At 47.4% G+C, this 24983-nt stretch overlaps 2 protein-coding genes and 1 pseudogene across 2 annotated transcripts in view; all 3 read left to right on the top strand.

The window, feature by feature from the left end:
- LOC149436737 (uncharacterized) overlaps positions 1–2001 on the top strand; it is a 33111-nt gene extending 31110 nt beyond the window's left edge. The window contains 2 exon segments of the mRNA XM_089661560.1: positions 1219–1662; positions 1664–2001. Of these exon segments, the coding sequence (XP_089517686.1) occupies positions 1219–1662; positions 1664–1958 (739 nt within the window). The 3' untranslated portion in view covers positions 1959–2001.
- A 1400-nt stretch (positions 2002–3401) lies between these two features.
- On the top strand, positions 3402–3494 carry LOC149436738 (U2 spliceosomal RNA; annotated as a pseudogene).
- A 7009-nt stretch (positions 3495–10503) lies between these two features.
- Positions 10504–23899, top strand: LOC149436739 (opioid growth factor receptor-like). The gene is made up of 9 exons (XM_089661550.1): positions 10504–10632; positions 12703–12819; positions 13723–13779; positions 14213–14296; positions 15986–16040; positions 17625–17703; positions 17996–18062; positions 20781–20926; positions 23109–23899. The coding sequence occupies exons 2-9, from the start codon at positions 12739–12741 to the stop codon at positions 23710–23712; spliced, it is 1173 nt and encodes a 390-aa protein (XP_089517676.1). The 5' UTR covers positions 10504–10632; positions 12703–12738; the 3' UTR covers positions 23713–23899.
- Positions 23900–24983: the final 1084 nt, after the last annotated feature.

The raw sequence follows: 24983 nt of genomic DNA on the forward strand, positions 1-24983 counted from the left end.
ATGATCATATAATAATCATATAATAAACATTTTCCTACATTGAAGCTGATAGTAACTACCACTGGACTGTGAGCAATGGATATGCCTCTATAGTGTGTACTTGTCTCAGTCCAGAGCACTAAGTGTCATTGTGGCGGAACCGTTCTGCCTGGGCTTCCTCGTGCGGAGCGTTACGTCACACCCAATGGTCCCCTTTTCCAGCAAGTCTTCCAGCACTCTGCCAAGGCAGGTATTATAACTAAAAACACTCCCTTCCCTGCTCTCCCCAAACCACGAGTCGGAACTTCGTGTAGGGTGAAAATGAATGACTCTTTATTAAACACAGCTCAGTATATACAACTTCACCTCCACCCCCACCAGACAGCCTGGCACCAGGTTTTCCCCACCCACAACAAACCCTACAATATAACAATACAATAGGAACTCTATTAGAAGTGAAAGACTACAAGGTCACATTTCCCTAAACAAACAGTGTAGAATGTCTATGAAACATACACTGCTTTACAAAGGGGATAACACCAGAACAGAGAGGGCAAAATGTTATGGAAAAAAAAAAAGGACGGTTCGTCACAGTCATTTCTGTCCTCTGCCTTGTTCCTCTGCTATTAACATTTCTGATGCATTTTCCTGACACCAAGAGAAAAAAAGGAGACAGAGGAGAGAGATCCAACACACAGCCTGTGATTGTCAGCCTCAGCTCTGTTTCTGTGTGCTGTATGAAAGGGGGGGTGTTTCTTCCCTCCAATCAGCTCTCTTCACTTGGTGTACCTTCAGCTCCCTGCCCCCTGCTTTTCAGAGCAGAGAGATCCTGTGTGAATTCTGCACTTTGAATGTAGGGCGCGGCTGTAGATAAACGGGTACAACTTATGAGGATGATTTGTTTCAACTCTGTGTATCACCTGAGGCAAGTCACTGTACGGGTATATGTAAGGGTTTTCAACTACTTTAAAGCCAGCCCTCTCTGCTTTGATGATGAGCATTGCCTTTATGCTTTTTAATGTACTGCGAAGGTGATCAATAGTGATCGCTGGAACATGCCGTGCATCACTGTACTTGGTGGAACACTGGCTGCAACAGAGGTCTAGACACCCAAGTGCATAGATGTGTGCTTTTCAGCTTGTATTTCATGACATGCATATCTCTTATGGGATTCTTCAAGGGGTAAGCATATAACATATTTTATATATTTGTTTTCTGCTTTTGTTTTTATATTCACAGTCACACTTATAATAATCTGTGGATCACCCGAATTTTGAAGTGTTTGGGGGAACTGGGGTTTGAGCACTTCCAAGCTCCTCTGGTCCAGTTTTTCTTGAAGGAAACCCTGTGTCACGGCCAATTAGAGAACGTAAAAAGGAGCGTATTCGATTATTTCATGTTCTCCGTGAAGGACAAAAGAAAACGTCGAGATTTGGTGCGCTTTGCCTGGAAACACTACGACCAGCCCAGCAGGTTTGTCTGGGGGCCAGTAGACTTGCTAAGAAATGAATCTCTGAAGGGACACAAAGGAGGAAACTGTGAAAGTATCAGGGAAGAATGTGAAGACAATAAAGAAGAGAAGAGAACCCCAGACATCAAGAGGAAAAATTATCAAGATGAAGTGAAGGAATCCAGGAATGAGAAGACAATAAGATGTGTAGCGCGTGGACCATTCCGAACATGGTTTAGATTCGGAGGAAAAAAAATGTCGAAATGTCATAAAGAAACATAGGGAGATAGAGCCCGAGAAAAAAATGCCTGTTAACAGAAAGAAAAAAGCAATGTCGCTGGGTAAAACTAGAAAGTCTAAATTTCCTCTCATTACAAAAAAAATAATGAATACATTGTGGTGTTGTTGCCTCATTTATTGGCTTTTCCAGGCTGTTTTTGTACTTGTAGATGTTTCCTTTGCTGTGAGTGGTTTTTTTTTTTTTTTTGTCACATTGTGGTCCATGAGTGTCCAAATGTACCCTCAATAAAGACAGCTTATCTGCTGCAGTTAAAAGATCTGAAAAAGTAAAACGCTTGTGATGTGGGTTGTAATTATTCTTAACTGTCTAATACTAGAGGCAAAAGCAGCAAACAAAACCCCGTGTAGGAAAGTGGCATCAGCCAGTAACAACACATAGGAGGAGTTAAAGTGTTACCAAACCCCGGACCCTGCATTCACTATATCCGCTCTCCCTGGACCCTGCATTCACTATATCCGCTCTCCCTGGACCCTGCATTCACTATATCTGGTCTCCCCGGACCCTGCATTCACTATATCTGGTCTCCCCGGACCCTGCATTCACCATATCTGGTCTCCCCGGACCCTGCATTCACTATATCTGGTCTCCCTGGACCCTGCATTCACCATATCTGGTCTCCCCGGACCCTGCATTCACTATATCCATACACACTATAGCATACACACTGTGTACGAACAGCTGTAGCGGTCAGGTTTGTATTCAATGGACAGTGGCGACCAGTTTCACATAACTGCAACTCTGAGAGGTTACATGCTATAGAACACAGGTGTCAAACTGGCGGCCCTCCAGCTGTTGCCAAACTACAAGTCCCATGAGGCATTGCAAGATTGACAGTTACAAGCATGACTCCCAAAGGCAGAGGCATGATGGGACCAGGGGCGGACTGACAACTCATGGGGCCCCCGGGCAATAGGGCATAATGGGGCCCCTGTGTCCTTGCCCAAACTCAAAAAAGCCTATGAAAAAGGTACCAGGGGCATCTCATGGGACCCCCTAATGACCCCGGGCTCTCGGGCAGTGCCCGACTTTCCAAATGGTCAGTCCGCCCCTGGATGGGAGTTGTAGTTTTTTGCAACATTTGGAGGGCTGCCAGTTTGACACCCCTGCTATAGAGCCTCAGATTTATCCTGGACGCAGACATTGGGGGAGATTTAATAAAACTGGAGCACTCAGAATCTGGTGCAGCTGTGCATGGTAAAAAAAAAAAAAGTGTTTGTCCATTTCTAGTGCATCATGGGATCCAGTCTTCATCATGAAGAATCTAGAGCGTGTCTATGCTCTCTTCACACTTGTGTGTGATGAAACAGGAGGACATGTTTGTGTGTGGCCAAAACTCAGCAGAACCACTGAACCTGGACACACGGTTGGGGTTATTTACCAAAATTGGAGCGTGTAGCTCTGCATGGAAACCAATCAGCTTCTGGGTTTTATTGCCAAAGCTTAATTGAACAAGCTGAAGTTAGAAACTGATTGGCTACCATTAAGGTTGCCACCTGTCAGGAAAGGGCTCACTTGCTGGTGGTGCTGTGGCTCACTTGCTCTATGGGCTGCAGTACTGGGACTTACCAGCAGGTGCCTTTCAGCAGCCAGGATCTCACCTCCTGCAATCAAGCCATCACCTGAGGCTGATTGCAGGAGGTGTACTTAAACAGTAACCAGGGCTGTAATCAGATCGCTTCTCGGCCTTTTGGCTAAGATCAAGTGTAGTATCGACCTTGCCTTTAGGGGTGTCCCTGCTTCCAGCTAGGACGTTGAGAACCACTTGTATCTATCCCAGCCATTTGGTCTGTGTGGGGTACCCTCTACTCGGCCTGGTAGGATCGTTGATTAAATTCGGCTTCACCTGCTTGCTGCTATTGGGTTTGAGGCTTAGCCCCCACACAGAACGAGTATGTGATCTTCCTCCCCCTTGTTCACTCTGCGTTACTACCTCCGGGCAGTAGACGCTCAATAGCCTTTTCAAAGGCTAAGCAAGAGTGAAGCCGCCGAGAAAGAAGAAGGAGAAGGAATCCGCTGAAGATCTCTGGGAAGCCCTCCTGAGAACTCCTCTGCGACAAGATGGGGAAGAAGCAAACCACCAAGAAGCCGCTGGCCGCCACCGCCGCCCCTGCCAAGACCCCGGGAGAAGCCCCCTCCGCCTCCACCTCCACCTCAGAACGCTCCGGCCCTGCAGAAGGTCTCCCCCTCCTGGAGCCCTGGATGAAGCAGACAGTCATGCTGCGGCTGAAAGAAGTGGAAGGCAGAGTCCCGGACATGACCCCGGAAGTCTTCGGCAAGAAGATGATCCTTGAACAAGGATTTAGCAAGGCAGAGACCCTGTCGGTGCAGTCCTTCGTGAAAGGTATTTTCTTCGTAACTTTTGTATCGTTACAGGTCTGCAAAAGGTACTGGGAGATGGTGAAGACCTCTGGGCCCGATTCCCCTTTCCGCAAGTTTATTGTGAATTCTCCCATTCAAAGGGACGAAAGGCAAATCACGGTGTCCATGAGGAACCCTCACGTCCCTGGAAGAGATATCGCCACCTATCTCCAGACGTTTTGCGTCGTGTTGAAGGACCCAGTCCGGATACTAGACGCCAACGGCTTCTGGACAGGTAAGTGGGCTGTGTTTTGCAGATTGCTGAGAGATCGTCCCGCTGGAGATCTCCAACACCTGCAACAGTGCTTCTCCCTGGGAGCGTCAGCAGGACTCCTACATTACCCGGATCAACCCCAGTCATGCCGCAGGTGCGGACAGCCGGGGCACGAGGGTAAGGATTGCCATGTGCTTTCACGTAGATTCTGCCGGTCTGCAGGTCACGAGACCAAGGATTGCCCGAGGTCCAGAACCTGCAACCTCTGTGAACGGTCAGAGCACGTCTACAGGGACTGCCCAGAGAGAAGCAGGACGTATGCTGGGGCCCTGAGCAAGGGCCCTGCTGCCAAACCAGCGCCACAGAAGCCTCAGAAGGACCCAGGTAAGAGGAACCCCCCTCCCCCCACCCCTACCCCTCTGGTGTCGGAGGCCGCCCCCCCCCGGACCCTGGTCCCCCTGCCCCTGGCCCCCCTGCCCCCCCCCGCCCCTGGCCCTCCTGCCCCCCCTGCCCCTTGCCCTCCTCCCCCCCCTGCTCCTTGCCCCCCTGCCCCACCCCTCCCGGGCCAGTTCCACCCCCCCCTGACCTGTCCTCACAGGAGGACTTCCCGCCCCTTCCCCCTGCCACCCCCGTCAGCAGCTCTGCGGCGGGGAACAGGAAGCGGAAGAAGGAGCAGGCCAGCCTGGCGGCTGAGGACCCCTCCTCCTCCACCAAACGGCCTGCCGTCCTGCAGAATGTCGCAGGTCCCGACCCCGTGGGGGAGGACCTCGACACGCTGGAGGAAGAAGAGGTGGAAGAAGAGATGGCTCTGACCCGGTCGGAGCCAGATCTCTCCACCGACTTCGATGAGGTCCTCAATGAGGTCCTCAACCAGATCGGTCTGAGCCAGGACATTGGTCAGGCTGCAGAGGTCACAGAGGTCGCCCCCCCTCTCCAGGGGAGGTAAGCACAGCCCCTGCCGACTAACCCCTTCATCTCTTTCCCATGATGGCGGAGATCTCTATCTTTTCCATTAATGTGAGGAGCATCAAGGACGCGTCTAGGAGGCAGACTGTGCTGATCTTTCTTTCCACACAGCAGAGTGATGTCTACATGCTTCAGGAGTGCGCCCTTCCCCCTCTGAGGAGGTACACTCATTTGTCCTCCCAGTGGACCCACGGTCCCTCCTACTGGTCTGGGGGTGGCGATTGCAAGTCCGCAGGGGTAGCGGTTCTTATCAGGGGAGGATGTTTCACTGTTGACTCTGTCCATGAGCTCGTCTGTGGCCGCCTTTTGGTCATAGACGGCTCGTGGGCGGGGGAGCCCGTTAGGCTCATCAACATGTACGCCTCCCCAGAGAAGAACGCGCGGCTGGAGCTTTTCCAAACCCTGTGGACGCAACTCGTCACAACGAGAACAGTAGTAATCGGCGGTGATTTTAACTGTCCGATAGAGGAGGATGGGCGCAGCTCCAGCATGTACGCTAAACTCGACGCCATCTCGAAGCTGCTCCGGGAGGTGATTGCGGAGGCTTCCCTGCGGGACGCAGTGGGATCCGTGGGGCGCGGTTCCGTGAACTACTCATGGAGCCGCCCCGATGGATCTGTGCGCTCCAGGATTGACTTTGTGCTCACCTCTAGGGCAGTCAGGCACCGCGGGTTCTCCATGGTTCCCTGCTTTTTCTCTGACCACAGGGCCATTCACTTTCAAGGTGACCTGGGAGAGGGCTTTGCCCCGGGCCCAGGCTCCTGGAAGCTGAATTGCACCCTGCTGGACGATGAGGAACTGCTAGAGGAGCTCAGGGAAACCTACGGTGCCTGGCGAGAGGAGAAGTCTTTCTTTCCCAAGGTAAGCGACTGGTGGGAGTTCGTGAAAGTCAAGCTGCGCAGCTTCTTTCAGGCCAGGGGACGCCAGCAAGTGTGTGCCAGGAGGAGGGAACTCAGGAGGCTGCAGCGTCAGCTGCAGTCCCTGCAGGACCTTCATCACTGTGGCTGGGACGTGAGGCAAGACCTGGAGGACACCAAGAAGAGCTTGAAAAAGCACTTTGAGGAAGAATCTAGGCACATTGTCTTCCGTGCCAAGGTGGAGCATCTAGAGAAAGGTGAGAAGTGTAACTCTTTCTTTTTCAGGAAACTCCACTCAGGACACACACCCCTGTCGGAGCTGCGCGACAAGACTGGAACACTCCACAAGGGGAAGGAGGCCGTGATGGAAGTGGTCAGCGACTACTACTCCGACCTCTACTCCCCCAAAGAAACAAACACGGAAGCGGCCGACAGATTCTTGTCAGGTATCTCTAACGCTATTGATCCTGCAGGTTTGTCGGCCACCAACGCCCCCTTGACGTTGGAGGAGCTGCACTCTGCCGCTAAATCCTTTAGGCGGGGCAGGACCCCGGGCTGCGACGGTCTCCCAGCAGAGCTCTATGTAGCGCTGTGGGACCTCGTGGGCCCGAACCTGCTCGAGCTGTACGAGGAGATGGTGGTGGAGGGCAGGATGCCTCCTTCGTTGAGGGAGGGGATGATCACGATCCTGTACAAGCGTAAGGGGGAGAGATGTGACTTGAAAAATTGGCGTCCCATCTCTCTCCTGAACGTGGACTACAAGATCCTCGCCAAAGTCATGGCGAACAGGCTGAAGGCTGTCATCGGACAGATCATCCACCCGGATAAGACTTGCGGCATTCCTGGCCGCAGGATTGCGGACAGCCTAGCGCTTGTCCGGGACACGGTCCAATACATCAAGGACCGCCGTGTGCACGCGGCCCTGGTCAGTCTTGATCAGGAAAAGGCCTTTGACCGTGTCTCCCATGGGTTTATGTGCAGAGCCCTGCGCAGGTTTGGTCTCGGGGAAATGTTTTGTTCGTATGTGGATATTATGTATAACGATATTTGCAGTTCCGTGCAGGTGAATGGCTGGAAAACTGACCCCTTCCCGGTCCTCTCCGGGGTCAGACAAGGCTGCCCTCTTTCACCTCTGCTTTTTGTTTGCTGTATAGAGCTCTTCGCCGAATGCATCAGACGGAATCCAGAGATGGGGGGAATCACCGGGACCAGACAGACGGGAAGTGAAGTGCTCGCTCTACATTGACGACGTGACGGTGTTCTGTGCCAACCAGCGCTCCATCGACCTGCTCGTCCAGACCTGCGAGGACTTCGGCCGAGCTTCGGGGGCAAAAGTCAACTGCGGGAAGTCGGAAGTCATGCTCTTCGGAAAGTGGTTCCTGCCTTCTTCTGCATCCATGCCCTTTGGCATCAAGACAGACTTCATGAAAATTTTGGGAGTTTGGTTTGGTGCCGAGGGCGCAGCCCTGAAGTCTTGGGAGGAGAGACTGGCTAAAATGCGGCAGAAATTTGGACTCTGGAGCCTCAGAGACCTCACCATCGAAGGGAAGACACTGGTACTCCGCAGCGAGATTCTCCCTGTGTTGCAGTACCTCGCCCAGGCCTGGCCCCCACGGGTCAACACCTGTAAGGCCATCACCAGGGCGGTGTTTCACTTTATCTGGGGCTCCAAGATGGACAGAGGGAAGCTGGCAGTCATGTTCAAGGAACCCCTCAAGGGCGGGAAGGGCGTGCCCGACATCGCCACCCAACTGAGGGTGTTCTTTGCTTGCAACTGCATCCGCAGAACTTTGCCCAAAAGGATTATGGACTCTGGCGGGAACGCAATGTCTCGCTTCTTCCTGTTGCCTCTCTGGAGGTCCCTCGGATGGGACACTTGGGACAGTTCCATCCCCTACAACTGGGACTCCCCTTGGTACTACTTGGATACCTTCAAGTTCATCAAGGAGCAGGGGCTGCAGGGAGTCAAGCCTGACTTGTGGAAACCAAAGACCATCTACAAGCTCATCAGAGCAAGCGACATTTTGGAGTCGGTTCCAGGCCTGCCTTCAGACACCTGCAAGGTGGTCTGGAGGAATGTTTCTTCAAACATTCTCACCAACAGGCACAAAGACCTGGCATGGATGGCAATCCAAGGGGGGTTGCCGCTCAGGACATTTATGCATGCCAGGAACCTGAGCAGATACAGACACTGCCCCTTCTGCATCATCCATGAGGAAACGTCTCACCACGTTTTCTGGGAGTGCTCATTTGCTCAGGCCCTGTTGGGGGCCCTGGAACCTGAACTCAAAGACTTTGTACCACAGACAGCCATCACTCACTTTGGGGTGTTGAATGGACTGTTCTGTGGAACTTTTTCTCTGGAGGACATTGACGGCGCCTGGAGGGTGCTGTGTTGCTTTAAGGACGCTTTATGGTGTGCCAGGAAGCGCCTCATCCACCAGCGGGAGAGGATGTCCATTGAGGACTGTCGCAGACTGATCCTCAGTCTGCTCAGAGACTATACCTTGATGGACTTTAAGGAGGAAGAGGACGTCTGAAGATCTCCCCTTCCCCCTACTCCCTCTTGCGTGTCTTTGTCCCTTCAATAAAGCTTCGGGCCTGTGTTTCCCCCTTTTTCTCCCCTCCCCCCCCCCCCACACCCGATGCCTATAGCGTAATATTCGGATTTCGTTTGTGCATGATGTCGTGACATTAGGAAAAGTATTGTGTATTAGGTTGCTATGGTTTTTGGGGTAAGCGGCGTTATGCATGACGTGTTGGTCCGGGGGATTCATCCTCCACGCACATCACGTCAGGCATCATACCGCTGAGCGAATGTATTTATTTCTCAATGTATTTATCGTATGCTTGGAACTGTATTGCAATGTGGAGCGCTGCGTTGCAGTACAGGGTGAGATGTACCCCGATTACAAGTATCATGTTGTTTTTGATGCTTCTGTAATAAAAGTATCTTTTCAAAAAAAAACATGTATATATTGGGTGAAGGTTTTTGGTTATTTGGGTTTTGTTTGCACTGTGCGTTTTTGTACATTGGTGTAGCTCACAATAAATTATATTATCCACATCACTCCTGAAGCCTGATATTCCCTGTGTCAGTCCACACATCTCTGGTCATATCCGGATTACTGACACCACCTCATCTCTTTAAAACTGAATGTATTAATTATACAGGTTCTGAGGCCAATTTAATGCAGATAAAGCACTAGGTGACTTTAATTTCCGCCTAATCAGCCACAGAACCTGTGTAATTATGTGTTCGGTTTTAAAGGGATGAGGTGGCAACCAGGGGTGGACTGACAACTCATGGGGCCCCCGGGCAAAAGGGGATCATGGGGCCCCTGTGTCCTTGCCCAAATTCAAAAAAGCCTATGAAAAAGGTACCAGGGGCATCTCATGGGGCCCCCTACTGACCCCGGGCCCTCGGGCAGTGCCCGAGTTTCCAAATGGTCAGTCCGCCGCTGGTGGCAACCCTAATGGCAGCCAATCAGTTTCTAACTTCAGTTTGTTCAATTAAGCTTTGGCAATAAAACCCGGAAGCTGATTGGTTTCTATGCAGAGCTACACACTCCAATATTGGTAAATAACCCCAACCGTGTGTGTCCAGGTTCAGTGGTTCTTCTGAGTTTTGGCCACACACAAACTGGCCACAGTTCAGTCACCGCCAAAGGCAGGAAACTCTCTGTGTGCAATGTGGCCTGACTCCTGGTTCACATATATGCGGCCGTGCGGGCCGCATTTTGCCCGGACACAAGAGCCCATTCATTTGAATAGACTCCCGTGCCACGCAGGGAAGAAGTCCCTGCACTTCTTCTGAAAACATAGCCCGCATGGGAACCTCGGTTCCCAGTACGGTTGCGTTTTCCAGTGCGGGCGGAGTGCCATTAGAACTAATGACACCCGCCCATGGGTCCGCATTCCTCTGTGCGGGTGATGGGTTGCACGGATTTTCGTGCGGATCCGCAGCCGCACCTCCCGCACAGATGTGAACCTAGGGTTAATCAGATGCTCCCACTAGCATGTCCTCCTGTTTCATCGCACACAAGTCTAATTAACTTCAGCTACACCTCACCTGCAGCCTAATTTTTACCCAAAATCACTGACTGTGCACAGAGGAGAGCATAGACACGGTCTAAATTCTGCATAATGAAGACTGGATCCCACGATGCACTAGAAATGGACTAACACTCATTTTATATTTGTAATTCTCTTGGACTTAAGACCATAAAGAGTATTGTCAAAACTTTTACACAAGTGACAATTCTGCAAAAAAAAAAAAATCAAACCATAAAAATATAGTCACAGGTAAACATAAAATGGCCCAACCCCTCCAAGTTATTTTTGTGCCTTGGAATTCAATGACAGCCCAGGCCAGGAATGGAAAGTGAAAGGAGCAGCGAGGAGTCCACACCTCCCTGAACAGAAATCGTCATCGTCCGTGTGACCCTTGTTCTTCCTAGTTAGGTCGCAGCAAGGTGTTTTCTTCTACAAACCCTCCAGACTTCAGGTAAGAAGATCGGGGAACTGAAGGGGCTGTTTCTACACAATTACAGTACTGACGGTCCGCTTTTCACTCCTTCCACCTGCTTCACTTGCACTTCTGACACTCCAAAGTACAGCAGAGTCTTATCTCCTAGATTGTAAGCTCCAAGGAGCAGGGCCCTCGAACCCCTCGTGTATTGTATTGTTACTGTACTGTCTCGTGTATTGTCTCCCATTGTAATGTACAGCGCCGAGCAAACTATTGGCGCTATATAAATACTGTATAATAATAATGTATGTAAATGGTCTCACTAAGCGCTGGTGTTATTTCACCCACTGCTCTCAACTTTAGGCTGCCATTCACCTTACAATCTGAATGTGCAATCCCTATTTCATCTAACCTTCCTTTAGATCTACCAAAACTATGTAGTAGAAGTGTTTCTTGGCTTAGGGTAGCGCTGGCAAAAGTGGACTGTGCCTGCATAATGAGTGACAACGCAGAAGCATATTTGGGAGGTAAGGACAGAATGTTGTCACCCTATAAGAGGAAGTGCCTAAAAACGCACCTTGATGGCAGCTAAGGATTACTTTAAGGGGCTTTTGACAGGCAGTGAGTAGGGGTGTATCACCTCCTCACCGCCTGTTTTAACCCCTTGAAAATGGCGCCAGTTCTCTTCAATCGCGTGCAGTGCATGCCTATGTGGGGCACCTCCATTTAGTTAAATGAGTCGCATTAAGTGGCTGGTACTATCCACTGAATGTAACAGTGAGGATCATTTTTGGCAATGCAAAAGCATTGTAGCTGTGGCATATGTACTCCCCCCCTCCGCTCAGGGGCGTATTTATCTCAAGGCATTTGCCTAGGGTGGCATTTTTCAGGGGGGGCAGTAGCATTAATCAGGGGGGCAGCGCTGCCCCCCAAAAGAAGGGATGGAAGAAGGGACACGCAGCATGGGGAGTAGGTGAAATCTGATAGAGGCTGCAGGCTGCTTGATGGTGTATGCAGAGCCTGACTCTTGTTCCTGGGGATGTCTGGAGCTGTGAAGGTGTCTACTTCTCTCGCTGGGATGGTGGGGGTGTTGTCAGTGTATGGGGGGTGGTGGTTATTGGTCAATGTCAGGGTCTCTACGGGTGGGGGGGAGCCAATTTTTGTGTTGCCTAGGGCAGCATGAAACCTAAATACACCACTTCCTCCGCTGCCTTTGCATCATAAGGAAGAGCTGTTGAGGGTGGTAAACACATGGCATGTTTTTTCAACCCCCCCCCCCCCCCAAACACAAATGTAAATGAGACTGAAAGCTGATCTTAAGGTATAGATTTTATTGCATACGTTGTTTTTGCTTGGACCAATGTATGTATGCATCTGCCATACTTGTGGGACCACTGTGAAATAGAGTTGCCCCCTCATCCCTGTAAAACCAAACACATATTGATTACACAGGTTCTGGGGCTGACTAAGGTGATAATTAAACTCAGAGCCTTATCTGCATTAAATGAGCCTCAGAACCTGTGTAAATATTGTGTTCGGGTTTAAGGGATGAGGTGGCAACCCTACTGTGAAAGCAGAGAATGGGTGTAGTAGTGTCTTAGCGATCCTGTACCAAGCAGCTGCCCTGCTGCATAGTAACCAATGTAGGTCACTCGCTCATTTACAGAATGACTTGTATTTTTTTGAATGAATACAAGGTGTTCTCTGATTGGACAAGATAGAGACACGGAGTGGTGATGTCAAGATCTTCATTTCTTCCAATCAGAGAATGTTTTGCATTCATTGAGAAAAAAGCAAGGCACTCTGTGAATGGTGTCCATGCCCATCCAAGTGACCCCCTGTGGTTACCATGTTGCAGGGCAGCCGATTGGCACAGGACCCGGAGGACTACCACCGTGACTCTCCACTTCCACAGCAGTCCTACAGGTATGGCATATACATATTTACACTGGGCCAAGTTGGACCAACGTAACTTTACAATAAAAGCTATGCTTGGAGTTCAGCTTTAAAGTAATCTTTGGCTGCCATCAAGGTGCTTGTTCAGGCACTTCCTGTTATAGGGTGACAACATTTTTATTTGAAAAGTTTATTCTTTTTGTATTTTAGGTTTACCGGCCTATTTACCCTGGCTGCTGTGATAGAATGGATACGACCTCATATGACTCAACCTGGGAGGAAGATGAGGATGATGACAGTGCAGAGCAAGGATGGTCTACAAACAAGGTCAAAGTCATGTTGGCATCTGTCTGGCTTCTTGTCACCCAAGACAGGTCTTTAGTAGCCCTCAGCAAGTCTATCTAAAACCAAAACTCATCCCACATTCCCAAACAGTGCACCAATCAACAGCACTCTCACTACCTGACCAGCATTGGTGATTGGTGCACCGTTTTGGTGGGGACGGGGATTGTGTTTGGCCATGGAAGTGCTGGGACACCACTTTGTGTCCAGCTCTCTAGATTTCTGCAGCACAGGGTATATCAACCCTTGATGCAACATTTACCAGTTAAGTAAAGAGTACAAGATGATATTTTTTTTTTTTTTACTATACTGCATATGCAGCCTGGCTAAATTACAATAATAAATTGTGAGGGTTCAATTGGGTTTTAAATTATGAAATGTATTTTAAATACTGCAAGTACAAAGTGCCTGAAATGTGTCTTCATGTTATATTCTCATAAGCCCCAGTGTAGCAGTGAGAGAAAGAGGACCATCATTGTGTATACTGCATTCCAAAGTGTTGTCAGTCTAGCACTGGGAACATACTGGCAGGAGGGGAGAGAGGACAGGGATAACCCCATCAATGTACCATTGCTCCTCTGTTATCCTGTCAACAGACTAGGGGCAAGTAGATGATCAAGGTGGCCATCTCTCCCACAATCAACCTTCAGACGGGTAGGTTCCATTCTATTTTCAGGTGGGGAAGGGTGTTGACACGAAAGACACCTGCAGCTTAGGTAGATGGTAAAACTGAGTGTCGTGTTGTGGAGTTTGTGAGTGTTGTGGACATTTGTTTTATCTGCTTGTGGTGACATGTCGGTTCTATGGGCAGCTTTTTGATTACTTGCTTTTTCCCACCATTGTCTCTAGCAATAATTGTAATAAATATGTTGTCTTTATGCACCTTAGGCACGACAGGCAGCCAGAAGGCCACAAAATGGAAAACCCGTAAAATTCAGATATGAGGTACTTTATTGCCCTAACTGGGGAAGACAAATTATGGGTTCTTTAACTTGGACAGCTCAGAGAGCAGTGATGGTAGGGTGGTATTCCATCCCATGTCCTCCTTGCATTTGGCCCTGGCCCGATAGTGGTAGTATCTCTGCTGTCTTGGCTAATGTGGGACAGTAGGGCTGGGGAGTAGGCAGAAGAGGACTTTGTGTCCATAGACATTACCATGCTGACTCAGGTAAACTGGTCATCCTTTCTGTAATGGCAAAGGATATCTAATATCATGGTTGGCTTTTATATTGCCCAGGTGAAAGTCTTCTGAGCAAGATCTTTGGAGTAATCTCCATGGCACCAAGCTAGACACATTCTACTCTATCATCCGGGATAACAGTGATATTCTATCGGTAAAGCAGAAGCTCTCTTTAACCATTTTACCTCTTCTTTATAGTATATGAATTCTTCAGCTGCACGGGATATGCAGAACTACAGACACGGGTACCAGCATTCAAGTCCCAGTTACCACGTTAACCCAGTAAGCTTCTCCAAAACTTTGTCTGTTTGCTATGAAACAAAATCATTGCTAAAGAGAACCTGTTATGAAAAACCTGCAGCATGCTGAAGCCAACCTCTCTGCCTGAGTATTCCAATAGCCTATCTGTCACGTTGACTCCTCTGCTTCAAAACTTTCAGTCACTAAATTGGAACCAGTTTGCCAAGAACTGTTGGCGAGCTTTTGATTTTAAATGCACTTCTTTGTTAAACAAAATGGGTTCAGGTTGCTCCAGGGAAATCTTCTCAAGGAAATGCTGAGGGCAGGTAGGCCACCAGTGTTTGTATTGTTATATGAAGAAGACCTCTCCAGTCTCCCTCCAATAGGCTTCTTGCTCAATCTTGTATGCGATAAAAGCTGTGATCATCTAGAGCAGCCTCTCTCAATCTTTTTTTAACATGTAGGAACCCTGGAAATACCTTTCTGACCTCAGGGAACCCCTGTTGATCAGTAGTGTATTTATCTCTTGTGCTGCTCTAGTCAACACAGAATAGCCGCCCCCACCCTCTGCCACCACTGACCGCCACAACCAACCAAGCCACCACCAACAGCCGCAACCAACCAGCCCCTTCCCCCTGGCCGCTACCTCCCAATTCACTAACCTTATCTCTCTGGAAGTTAAAAAGAGCAGCAGGCCACCCCCACACCCTCCTTGGATCCTCAGCAGTGCCTCGCCAGATCCCTTCTTCAGGGATGTGGTGCCGCCGCCTCCCCTTGAAAATTGCTGCCCAAGGCAAACGCCTTGTTTGCCTCGCCGTAAATATGCAGCTGCTGTTGATAATGACTATATCTACAGCTCATGGTACATTAGTGTTATGGTCAAAAAGGAAGACTACTCCTTACACTTGGGGACAGAAGGAAGAATCCCCCTCTTATAGCTACAAAGATCAGCAGAACAATGGGCCTCAGTTGAAGTGACAACTGTGAAACCCTTGACCAGAGACCCTTTTATTGCTACTGAAAGTGCTTCTATTCTCTTTTCTTTCTTTGTTTTGTATGGGGAAAGCATTACATTTTGATATGTTCAATAGAATATAATTCATAGTTACATACTGTAGGTTCACTGGTAATCTGGTTGAAAAAAGACACAAGTCCATCCAGTTCAACCAACAGAGATTTGTAGCTCTGTTTAAATACAGTATGTATTTCTTTCTATCTCTCTTGGAATATAACTAATAAAAATGATTGGAAACAAAAAATATAATTTGTGTCAGTGGTTACTTATCTGCGAGGCTGAAGTAGATTATTGCTCCAGCAACCTCTGGAGGAACCCTGGGTTCCATAGAACCCTGGTTGAGATAGGTTGATCCAGAGGGATGCGTTCTTCTCCGAATTTGAAGGTTGATCCAGAGGGATGCATTTTTCCCCAAATTTGAAGATTTCATAATGTACCCAAAATTAAAATCCTCCATGTCACATTCAACAAAAAAAAAGAAAAAATTGGAGGAGTCACTGGTATCTTATGTAATATGAGCACCAAAAAACAATAAAAACCTGCTTAAGACTCAACACCAATATACAATCAAGATTGTATATAATCTTAATGTGTTCTATTGGACAATCCATAAATACCAATGTAATTACTAGATTGCTTTTACTATACATTAGCTAGGAAATTTAAAGCGTTGCACCACTTTAAATAACCCCTTTGGCCTTCTTTTTTTCTTGTAGGAAGAAATGCCCAATCTACAGTTTTACACAAATAAGATAGAGTTCAAACCAAATGGTAAGTATCAATATGAAAGGGATTTGTTTTCTAACTATGCTATCCTACTACTAACAGCTGGCCGACAGCTAGCTAACAAAAGTGACAGAAGCAGCGTTGTGTTACACATGTCTCTTACAAATGCATACATTAAACACATTTCTTTGCAGACAGCCTTCCTTCAAATACAACCACATTAAATACATGCCAGTGCAATCTAGATATATCATAACTTTAGCAATGAATAGACTTAAAGCATATGTGTATCAAAGGGAAAAAGAAGAGAGCTTCACTGATGTGTTCTTCTGGAAGTTAAAATGGCACTGCAGTGGTTTGTGGGTAAACTTTGTTAGCAAATATTAAGCACTACTTGTTTAAGAAGGAATAAAAAAAGAGTGCAATTGCAGTGAACAACCAATAGATGGTTCTCCACTCAACACAATAATCTGAAAGACAGTACACTAACAAAATAACATTTTACATTTTGGTATAGGACAAATAGTTCCTTAAATATAGCAAGCTATAAATGATATGCAAGCAGGGGCGGACTGACAACTTATGGGGCCCCCGGGTAATAGGGGATCATGGGACCCCTGTGTCCTTGCCCAAACTCAAAAAAGCCTATGAAAAAGGTACCAGGGGCATCTCATGGGGCCCCCTACTGACCCCGGGCCCTCGGGCAGTGCCCGAGTTTCCAAATAGTCAGTTCGCTCCTGTATGCAAGTCAACTTTTACTGAAAAAATAAATTTGGCCCCACCCAGGACACTTCCAAAACACTACCTATCACTGTAAACTTCCAGTAGGGAAGCTTAGGAGTTCGGATGCAACCAAACTCAACTTTATTTAGAAGTCATACTTTGGATACCATTTCTGCGGTGATTTGTGGATCTACTGATTTGTTTTGATATGTGGTTTTAACTTTGACAAATGCTTTCCAACAGCTTGCTGTATACACCGATCTTACTGTATAAAAGCTGAAACCTGGGTGAACCAGGCCTTAAAAGATAATTCCACCTTTACACCAAGACATTAAAGAGGAATTGCCAACAACCTCCCCATCTCCCTGGTTCTGCAATCAGCTGTAAATCTGAATAAAAAAAGGACAATTTCACTGAACGATGTAAAATATATGTTTGCAAAATAATAGCTAATTACAGTATTTATTTTACCTGGTTATGTGATTTTTTTGCTCCTGAACCTCAGCGCATAGCTTCTTCACATCAGGGCTGTAAGACGTCGTCTTCACCTTCACTCAAGATTGTCCCAACGGGGCAGGGTGTCCGGCTGGAGGTCCGGCGGGGTGTCGCACATTGGCGGGTGTGACGTATATCTGCAGCAACAGGGAGCCGCAGCAGAGTGGTGACGGAGCCACTTGCAGCTCCAGAGCCATGGGTTGCCGACCCCTGCTCTTGAAATACAGATCAAAATATTAGAACATTATTGGCCATCTGACTTATAAAACTCAGACACAGAGAACTGTGGCAGAAGGATCTCTCTGTTAGAACATTGTGGCCCGCATGCTCCACCAATAGCCAAAAGGTCCTATAAATGATGTTACATTTAATTGGAGTGGAAATAATAGGCTACTTCTGTATCATTCTCAGGTTGTTTCATTAAAGATCTGCTTGCTGAATGGAAAGATAATTATGAGATGCTAGAGCACAACCATAACTACATCCAATGGTAAGTGCCCAAACGTTTCTGATCTATCCCTATCTAATCCTCCTGGAGTTCAAACTCTTCTGTTTTTTGGGTCTTAAAGGAGAAGCTTCTCAATGGGAAGATTTCCCACCAGTTCCTGTCCGGATGACACCACAGGAAGTGATGGTAAACTTTCCTAGTGGGGACACAGAAAGCAATCAAAATCTCAGAGTAGCTCTAATCCGTCCTCACTTTACTCGGGAATTTAAAAAAAATTAAATTAAGTTTTTCTAGACATCTGATTTAACCTCTAACACGTCACTCTGTGTTTCAGGCTCTTTCCACTTCGAGAACATGGTTTTAATCGACATGCCACTCCTCTACACAAAAAGGAGATTGAGGTATTAGAAAACCCATGAATTAAAGAGGAACTCTACCTAACTGTCTTTAGCAGAGCAGTGAGATAACTTGAATGTATTCACTTCTTATTTTGCTGGAATATTGGCTATATTTGTATCTGTAATATAATATCCTATGTTGGGGCTTGACAGATTTGCTTTGAATCCAAGAGCCAACTAAAAACGTTAGGGACAGTGTTTTCTTTAGCGTAGTGTGGGTTGTCAGGTCCCGGGGCACGACAACTATTGGGCAACAAGCTTCACACAATGCGATTTGCTGCGTGACAATCATGGCAAAACCACACCATGTTTGAAAATAATGGCACATGAGCCTGTGTTTTGCGATCACAGTGATTCTGCTACAATCCCATAATACCCAGGTGTGAATGGAGCCACCCTGCGAATCTGGCAGCATTTTCAAGCTCACAGATTCGCATGACAGGCTAGATATTATGTGCCCCTATTCAGGTAGTTCACGCAAATGCGATCCACACGCATTGTGTTTTGAGTGCAATTACGAAAAGGGTCCTGTCAGAGATGTGGGTGTGACCAGAAGTGTGTGGACTGACACAGAGAAACGTAGGCTTCAGCTTTAGTAAATAATATAATGTATTGAGACTAACAATACAAATATAAACGCAGTGCACCAAACCCCAAGCTAACACAAATACATACAACAAGGTGAAACAAACCCAAACCTAAACTGTTATAGATATACAGGTACATACACATATAGAGCACAACGTAGTCAGGTAGGCTGGGTCGATAACTATCGGGCAGGTAGGTACAGGAGGAGCAGGCGGAGAGAATGGTCAGGGTCACAAGCCAGGGATCAAACAGGAGAAGTCAGCAGAGGTCAGGATCAGGCAGGGTCGGCAACAAGTCAGGCAGAAACAGGAACAGGAATGCAGGTTACAAGATACAGGGGCCCATGGAAAAACACACACCAAGGCCCTGACTTTGAGTCTGGCCATTACTTAAATACAACCCCTGCAATCAGCTTCAGGTGTTTTGGCTGACTGCAGGGGTGAGTCTCTGATTGCTGAGAGCACCCGCTGGCCAGCCCTGGTACTGCAGCCCACAAGGCAGGTGAGTCCCACCGTTATTGGCAAGTCCATTCCTGACAGGTCCTTTGTGAGTTGTAGCGGTGCATTCCAGACTCACAAGTGATATAGTAAAGTAACATGCGTAGATAAGTGTTCACATAGGATTGCTATTGACAGGAGTTTTTGCATTGAAATCAATGGGAGGCGTTTTTGCATTGAAGTCAATGGGAGGCGTTTTTGCATTGAAGTCAATGGGAGGCGTTTTTGCATTGAAGTCAATAGAATGTGATTTTGCATTGAAGTCAATGGGAGGCAGTGTGTGAATCCAGGCGCCAGGACGCAATTTCTTGCTGCCATTGTGACTTGGCGTCTGGGATTTGTCGAGCCTTGTCCTACGCAGTCATCAACTTCACTGCAACATCTTTTTGATCAGTGAGGCCAAAAATCACATAGAGGGGCCAAAACTAAGGATGTGGACAGATGGGGCTCGAACTCTGATTATAGATTTGCCAGCAGACTTTTATGGGTTTCTGGGTTTCCTGAAAAATTAATAAATGTACTCTCAGGCACCTCTAGGCAAATGTATTTAAGTGGAACTTTACCCAAAAGGGGGAGTTCTGCTTGTTTCATCCTCCCCTCCACTGCCACATTTGGGGTGGAGGGGGGAGCAGGTACTTGGTTTTGATAGGTACCCGCTCCCACTTCTGGTCAGATCCCTGCATTCGGCCCCTCCTCTTCCCCTCCCTTCTAGGACACATCACAGGTCCCAGAAGACTGCAGGACCATTCACAAAGAGCAGCATGGCAGAAAACAAGCTGTGAAGCCAGAAGGCTTCATTGCCAGTTTCCCTTACTAAAGATGCCGGCGCCTGAATCCAAAGCTGATTGAAGAATCAGCTCTGGTGAGGACATTGCTGGATCCCTGGACAGTGTGGAGTCTTTTTATCCCTGGAGTGTCCTTTTATTAAAATTCAGCAAATACAGTATTTGTAGCTGTTGACTTTTAATTTTTTGGGGGGGAGACAGGAACTCCTCTTTAACTTTTAGTTCAACAGGTTTTAGTGTATGTTTGGGCAAAGTAAGAAACAATATTCAGTTCATCCTTGCCATATATGCACATTTACCCATTTTGTTTTATCCCAGTACAAACACAGCAGGTAAGAAAAATGTCTGTTGATCCAGTCAGAAACCCACTGGGCACCTAACTTTATGTTGTGAGCTGACAACGTTGCCTCTGCTTCACTGAAATCCCAAGCAGTGTTGTCAGCCCCCCCATAAGTTCACAAGGTACCCAGAAGGTGGCTGGAGAGGTGATAAATGTGCAGGAGGCCTGAATAGAGGATTTTTTCCCTCAAGGGAGTGTTCCAAGGACTAGATGGCTTCTCTACTTTCTCCCCCCCCCCCCTTTTTTTTTGTATTTTTATATATCCAGTGGCACCGTCCATTATATATAATAATATCAAGAATTTTACAAGCCCAACAAGGATGTCACAGGGAGTGAGAAAAGCTGTTAATCATTACAGGGATTGGGTAAAAGTAAAAAAGAACGCTAGGACATACTCCACGGAGAGTTCTGGGGTAGAACCAAGATTGCTGTAGTTCCTCTTTGTCCTGCTTCTGCTTTTTTTTTAACATGACATTTATACTGTTCATTGTAACAAATGATGGTCCCCTAGGAAATGAAGAAAAAGATAGTCACGAGGAATCTCCTTGAGGCGTACAAGCTCATGCTGGGATTCTACGGCCTGCATCTAAAAAACGAGGATACCGGAGAAGTCTGCAGAGCTGAGAATTGGAAAGAAAGATATGCAAATTTGAACAAGTGAGCACTTTTCATGATGATTTGACGTCACGATGAGCGGTAGTAGATTTCTAGTCCTAGATTGGACCCAAGAAATTCGCACCTCATTGGGTCATAGTGAGAGAAGAATTTTTGGGTTTGACCCTTAACAATTTAGGCAACTTAGGCTACCCATAAGTTAGCTGTTTTACATTAAGCCCTGGTTCACACTGAATGCAACTTTGAAATCGCGCTACTTCACTTGAAGTAGCGCAGTTACAAAGCTGCAGATCAGTGCGATTTCTACCTCTGATTTCACTGTGGCTTGCAACTTCATTTAATCAATGCAAGTTGCAATGAAATCAGAAAAGAGTAGCGCAGGAGCTATTTTTGAAATCGTGCTACTTCAAATCGCACTGATTAAGACAGGGCTATAGAAATACATTAGATGCAACTTCAGTTGTGATTTGTAAATTGCACGTCACACCTGTGTGAACCCGGGCTTAAACTCAGACAGTGGAAAACTGGAAATACATATAACCCTCCATTCACATCAATCCCGACTGTGAAATCGTGAGACTTACAGTGAAGTTGCACGATTTCAAAGTTGGGGGACCCGCTGATTTCAGGTGCAATTTGCAAGACATCTGATACAGATGTCTATGTAAATCGCACCAAAAGTAGCGCATGCAGTGGCATCCCGAGGCAGGTGCAGGGGGTGTGCTCCGCACCGGGTGACACCGAACGCACGGGGTGACACCGGACCCGCTCCACGAAAAGGTAAGTTGTAAAGCAAGCTGACGATCACCGCAGGATGGATCCGATCCATACTGCGGGGATCGTCGGCTTTCTTCACAATTTACCTTTCGTGGCGCGGGTCCAGTGTCACCCCATATAGGTTGCATGCTGACAATTCCCTCATGATGGATCGGATCTGCGGATTGGGGTGCATAATGGATCGGACTCCAATCCATCATGCTCAATCCGCTTATCCGAACCATTCTGAGGGGATCGTCGGAGGGGGTGTCACCAAGTGTTATCGCACCGGGTGACACCATTTCTAGGGCATGTGCTACTTTTGAAATCGGTGCGGCTCCGACCAAGTTTGAACTGTACCAATATGATTGCTCCAATTGTGGACAATAAGTAGCGACTTGGCATGGGATTTGGAAGTCGCAGGGCATGCAAATCTCATGCCAAGTCGATCCAGTGTGAACCAGGGCTTAGTGAGCTGCTTTTCTTGCCATCTATTGAGTTCTGTGGTTTACAAAGCAAATCCAGCTTGATCTCCAATTATCTCATCTCTCCACTTATTCTTCTCTCTCCTTCTTCTCCTCCTATTCCCTATCAATACATGTGCACTGAATCACACCTGATTGGTTTCTAGTGCTGTCTTTTCCTTTCTCAGCCTGTGTTCCACAGTACAGGAGAATTCAGGAGAATAAAATCAAGTCAAACGATCATATAATAAATAGAATATAATAATTTTCCTACATTGAAGCTGATAGTAATGACCACTGGACTGTGAGTAACGGATATGCCTCTATAGTGTGTACTTGTCTCAGTCCAGAGTACTAAGTGTCATTTCTGTCCTCTGCCTTGTTCCTCTGCTATTAACATTTCTGATGCATTTTCCTGACACCAAGAGAAAAAAAGGAGACAGAGGAGAGAGATCCAACACACAGCATGTGATTGAAAGCCTCAGCTCTTTCTGTGTGCTTTATGAAAGGGGGTGTGTTTCTTCCCTCCAATCAGCTCTCAGAGCCCTCCTCACTTGGTGTACCTGCTTTTCACAGCGGAGAGATCCTGTGTGAATTCTGCACTTTGAATGAATGTAGGGGACAGGTGGCTTTAGATAAACGGGTACAACTTATGAGGATGATTTGTTTCAACTCCGTGTATCACCTGAGGCAAGTCACTGTACGGGTATATGTAAGGGTTTTCAACTACTTTAAAGCCAGCCTTCTCTGCTTTGATGATGAGCATTGACTTTATGCTTTTTAATGTACTGCGAAGGTGATCAATAGTGATCGCTGGAACATGCCGTGCATCACTGTACTTGGTGGAACACTGGCTGCAACAGAGGTCTAGACACCCAAGTGCATAGATGTGTGCTTTTCAGCTTGTATTTCATGACATGCATATTTCTTATGGGATTCTTCAAGGGGTAAGCATGTAACATATTTCATATATTTGTTTTCTGCTTTTGTTTTTTTATTCACAGTCACACTCATAATAATCTGCGGATCACCCGAATTTTGAAGTGTTTGGGGGAACTGGGGTTTGAGCGCTTCCAAGCTCCTCTGGTCCAGTTTTTCTTGAAGGAAACCCTGTGTTACGGCCAATTAGAGAGCGTAAAAAGGAGCGTATTAGATTATTTCATGTTCTCCGTAAAGGACAAAAGAAAACGTCAAGCTTTGGTGCGCTTTGCCTGGAAACACTACGACCAGCGCAGCAGGTTTGTCTGGGGGCCGGTAGACTTGCTAAGAAATGATCAAGAATCTCTGAAGAGACACAAAGGAGGAAACTGTGAAAGTATCAGGGAAGAATGTGAAGACAATAAAGAAGAGAAGAGAACCCTAGAAATCAAGAGGAAAAGTGATCAAGATGAAGTGAAGGAATCCAGGAATGAGAAGACAATAAGATGTGTAACGCGTGGAATATTCCGAACATGTTTTGGAAAAAAAAGTCGAAATGTCAAAAAGAAACATAAGGAGATAAAACCCGAGAAAAAAATGCCTGTTAACAGAAAGAAAAAAGCAATGTCGCGGGGTAAAACTAGAAAGTCTACGGGATGTTTCAATTTCCTCTCATTACAAAAAAAATAATGAATACATTGTGGTGTTGTTGCCTCACTTATTGGCTTTTCCAGGCTGTTTTTGTACTTGTAGATGTTTCCTTTGTTGTGTGTGATTTTTTTTTTTTTTTTTCTCACATTGCGGTCCATAAGTGTCCAAATGTACCCTCAATAAAGACAGCTTATCTGCTGCAGTTAAAAGCACAGAAAAAGTAAAACACTTGTGAAGTGGGTTGTAATTATTCTTAACTGTCTAATACTAGAGGCAAAAGCGGCAAACAAAACCTCGTGTAGGAAAGTGGCATCAGCCAGTAACAACACATAGGAGGAGTTAAAATGTTACCAAACCCCGGACCCTGCATTCACTATATCTGGTCTCCCCGGACCCTGCATTCACTATGTCCGCTCTCCCCGGACCCTGCATTCACTATATCTGCTCTCCCCGGACCCTGCATTCACTATATCTGGTCTCCCCGGACCCTGCATTCACTATATCTGCTCTCCCCGGACCCTGCATTCACTATGTCCGCTCTCCCCGGACCCTGCATTCACTATGTCCGCTCTCCCCGGACCCTGCATTCACTATATCTGCTCTCCCCGGACCCTGCATTCACTATATCCGCTCTCCCCGGACCCTGCATTCACTATATCCGGTCTCCCCGGACCCTGCATTCACTATATCCGGTCTCCCCGGACCCTGCATTCACTATATCTGGTCTCCCCGGACCCTGCATTCACTATATCTGGTCTCCCCGGACCCTGCATTCACTATGTCCGCTCTCCCCGGACCCTGCATTCACTATATCTGGTCTCCCCGGACCCTGCATGCACTATATCCGGTCTCCCCCGACCCTGCATTCACTATATCTGGTCTCCCCGGACCCTGCATTCACTATATCTGGTCTCCCCGGACCCTGCATTCACTATGTCCGCTCTCCCCGGACCCTGCATTCACTATGTCCGCTCTCCCCGGACCCTGCATTCACTATGTCCGCTCTCCCCGGACCCTGCATTCACTATATCCGCTCTCCCCGGACCCTGCATTCACTATATCCGCTCTCCCCGGACCCTGCATTCACTATATCCGCTCTCCCCGGACCCTGCATTCACTATATCCGCTCTCCCCGGACCCTGCATTCACTATATCCGCTCTCCCCGGACCCTGCATTCACTATATCCGCTCTCCCCGGACCATGCATTCACCATATCCGCTCTCCCCGGAGCCCGCATTCACTATATCCGGTCTCCCCGGAGCCCGCATTCACTATATCCGGTCTCCCCGGACCCTGCATTCACTATATC

The sequence above is a fragment of the Staurois parvus genome, unplaced genomic scaffold (assembly GCF_062004578.1).
Source record: "Staurois parvus isolate SC_StPar_1 unplaced genomic scaffold, SC_StPar_1.0 ptg001349l, whole genome shotgun sequence".
NCBI lineage: Eukaryota > Metazoa > Chordata > Amphibia > Anura > Ranidae > Staurois > Staurois parvus.

Bases quoted from the DNA above. Each gene is read 5' to 3' on its own strand.
- LOC149436739 (XM_089661550.1), top strand. From the start codon at position 12,739: ATGGATACGACCTCATATGACTCAACCTGGGAGGAAGATGAGGATGAT. The intron at 16,041-17,624 runs GTAAGTATCAAT...TATCATTCTCAG, and splicing joins GATAGAGTTCAAACCAAATG to GTTGTTTCATTAAAGATCTG. The intron at 17,704-17,995 runs GTAAGTGCCCAA...TCTGTGTTTCAG, and splicing joins AACCATAACTACATCCAATG to GCTCTTTCCACTTCGAGAAC.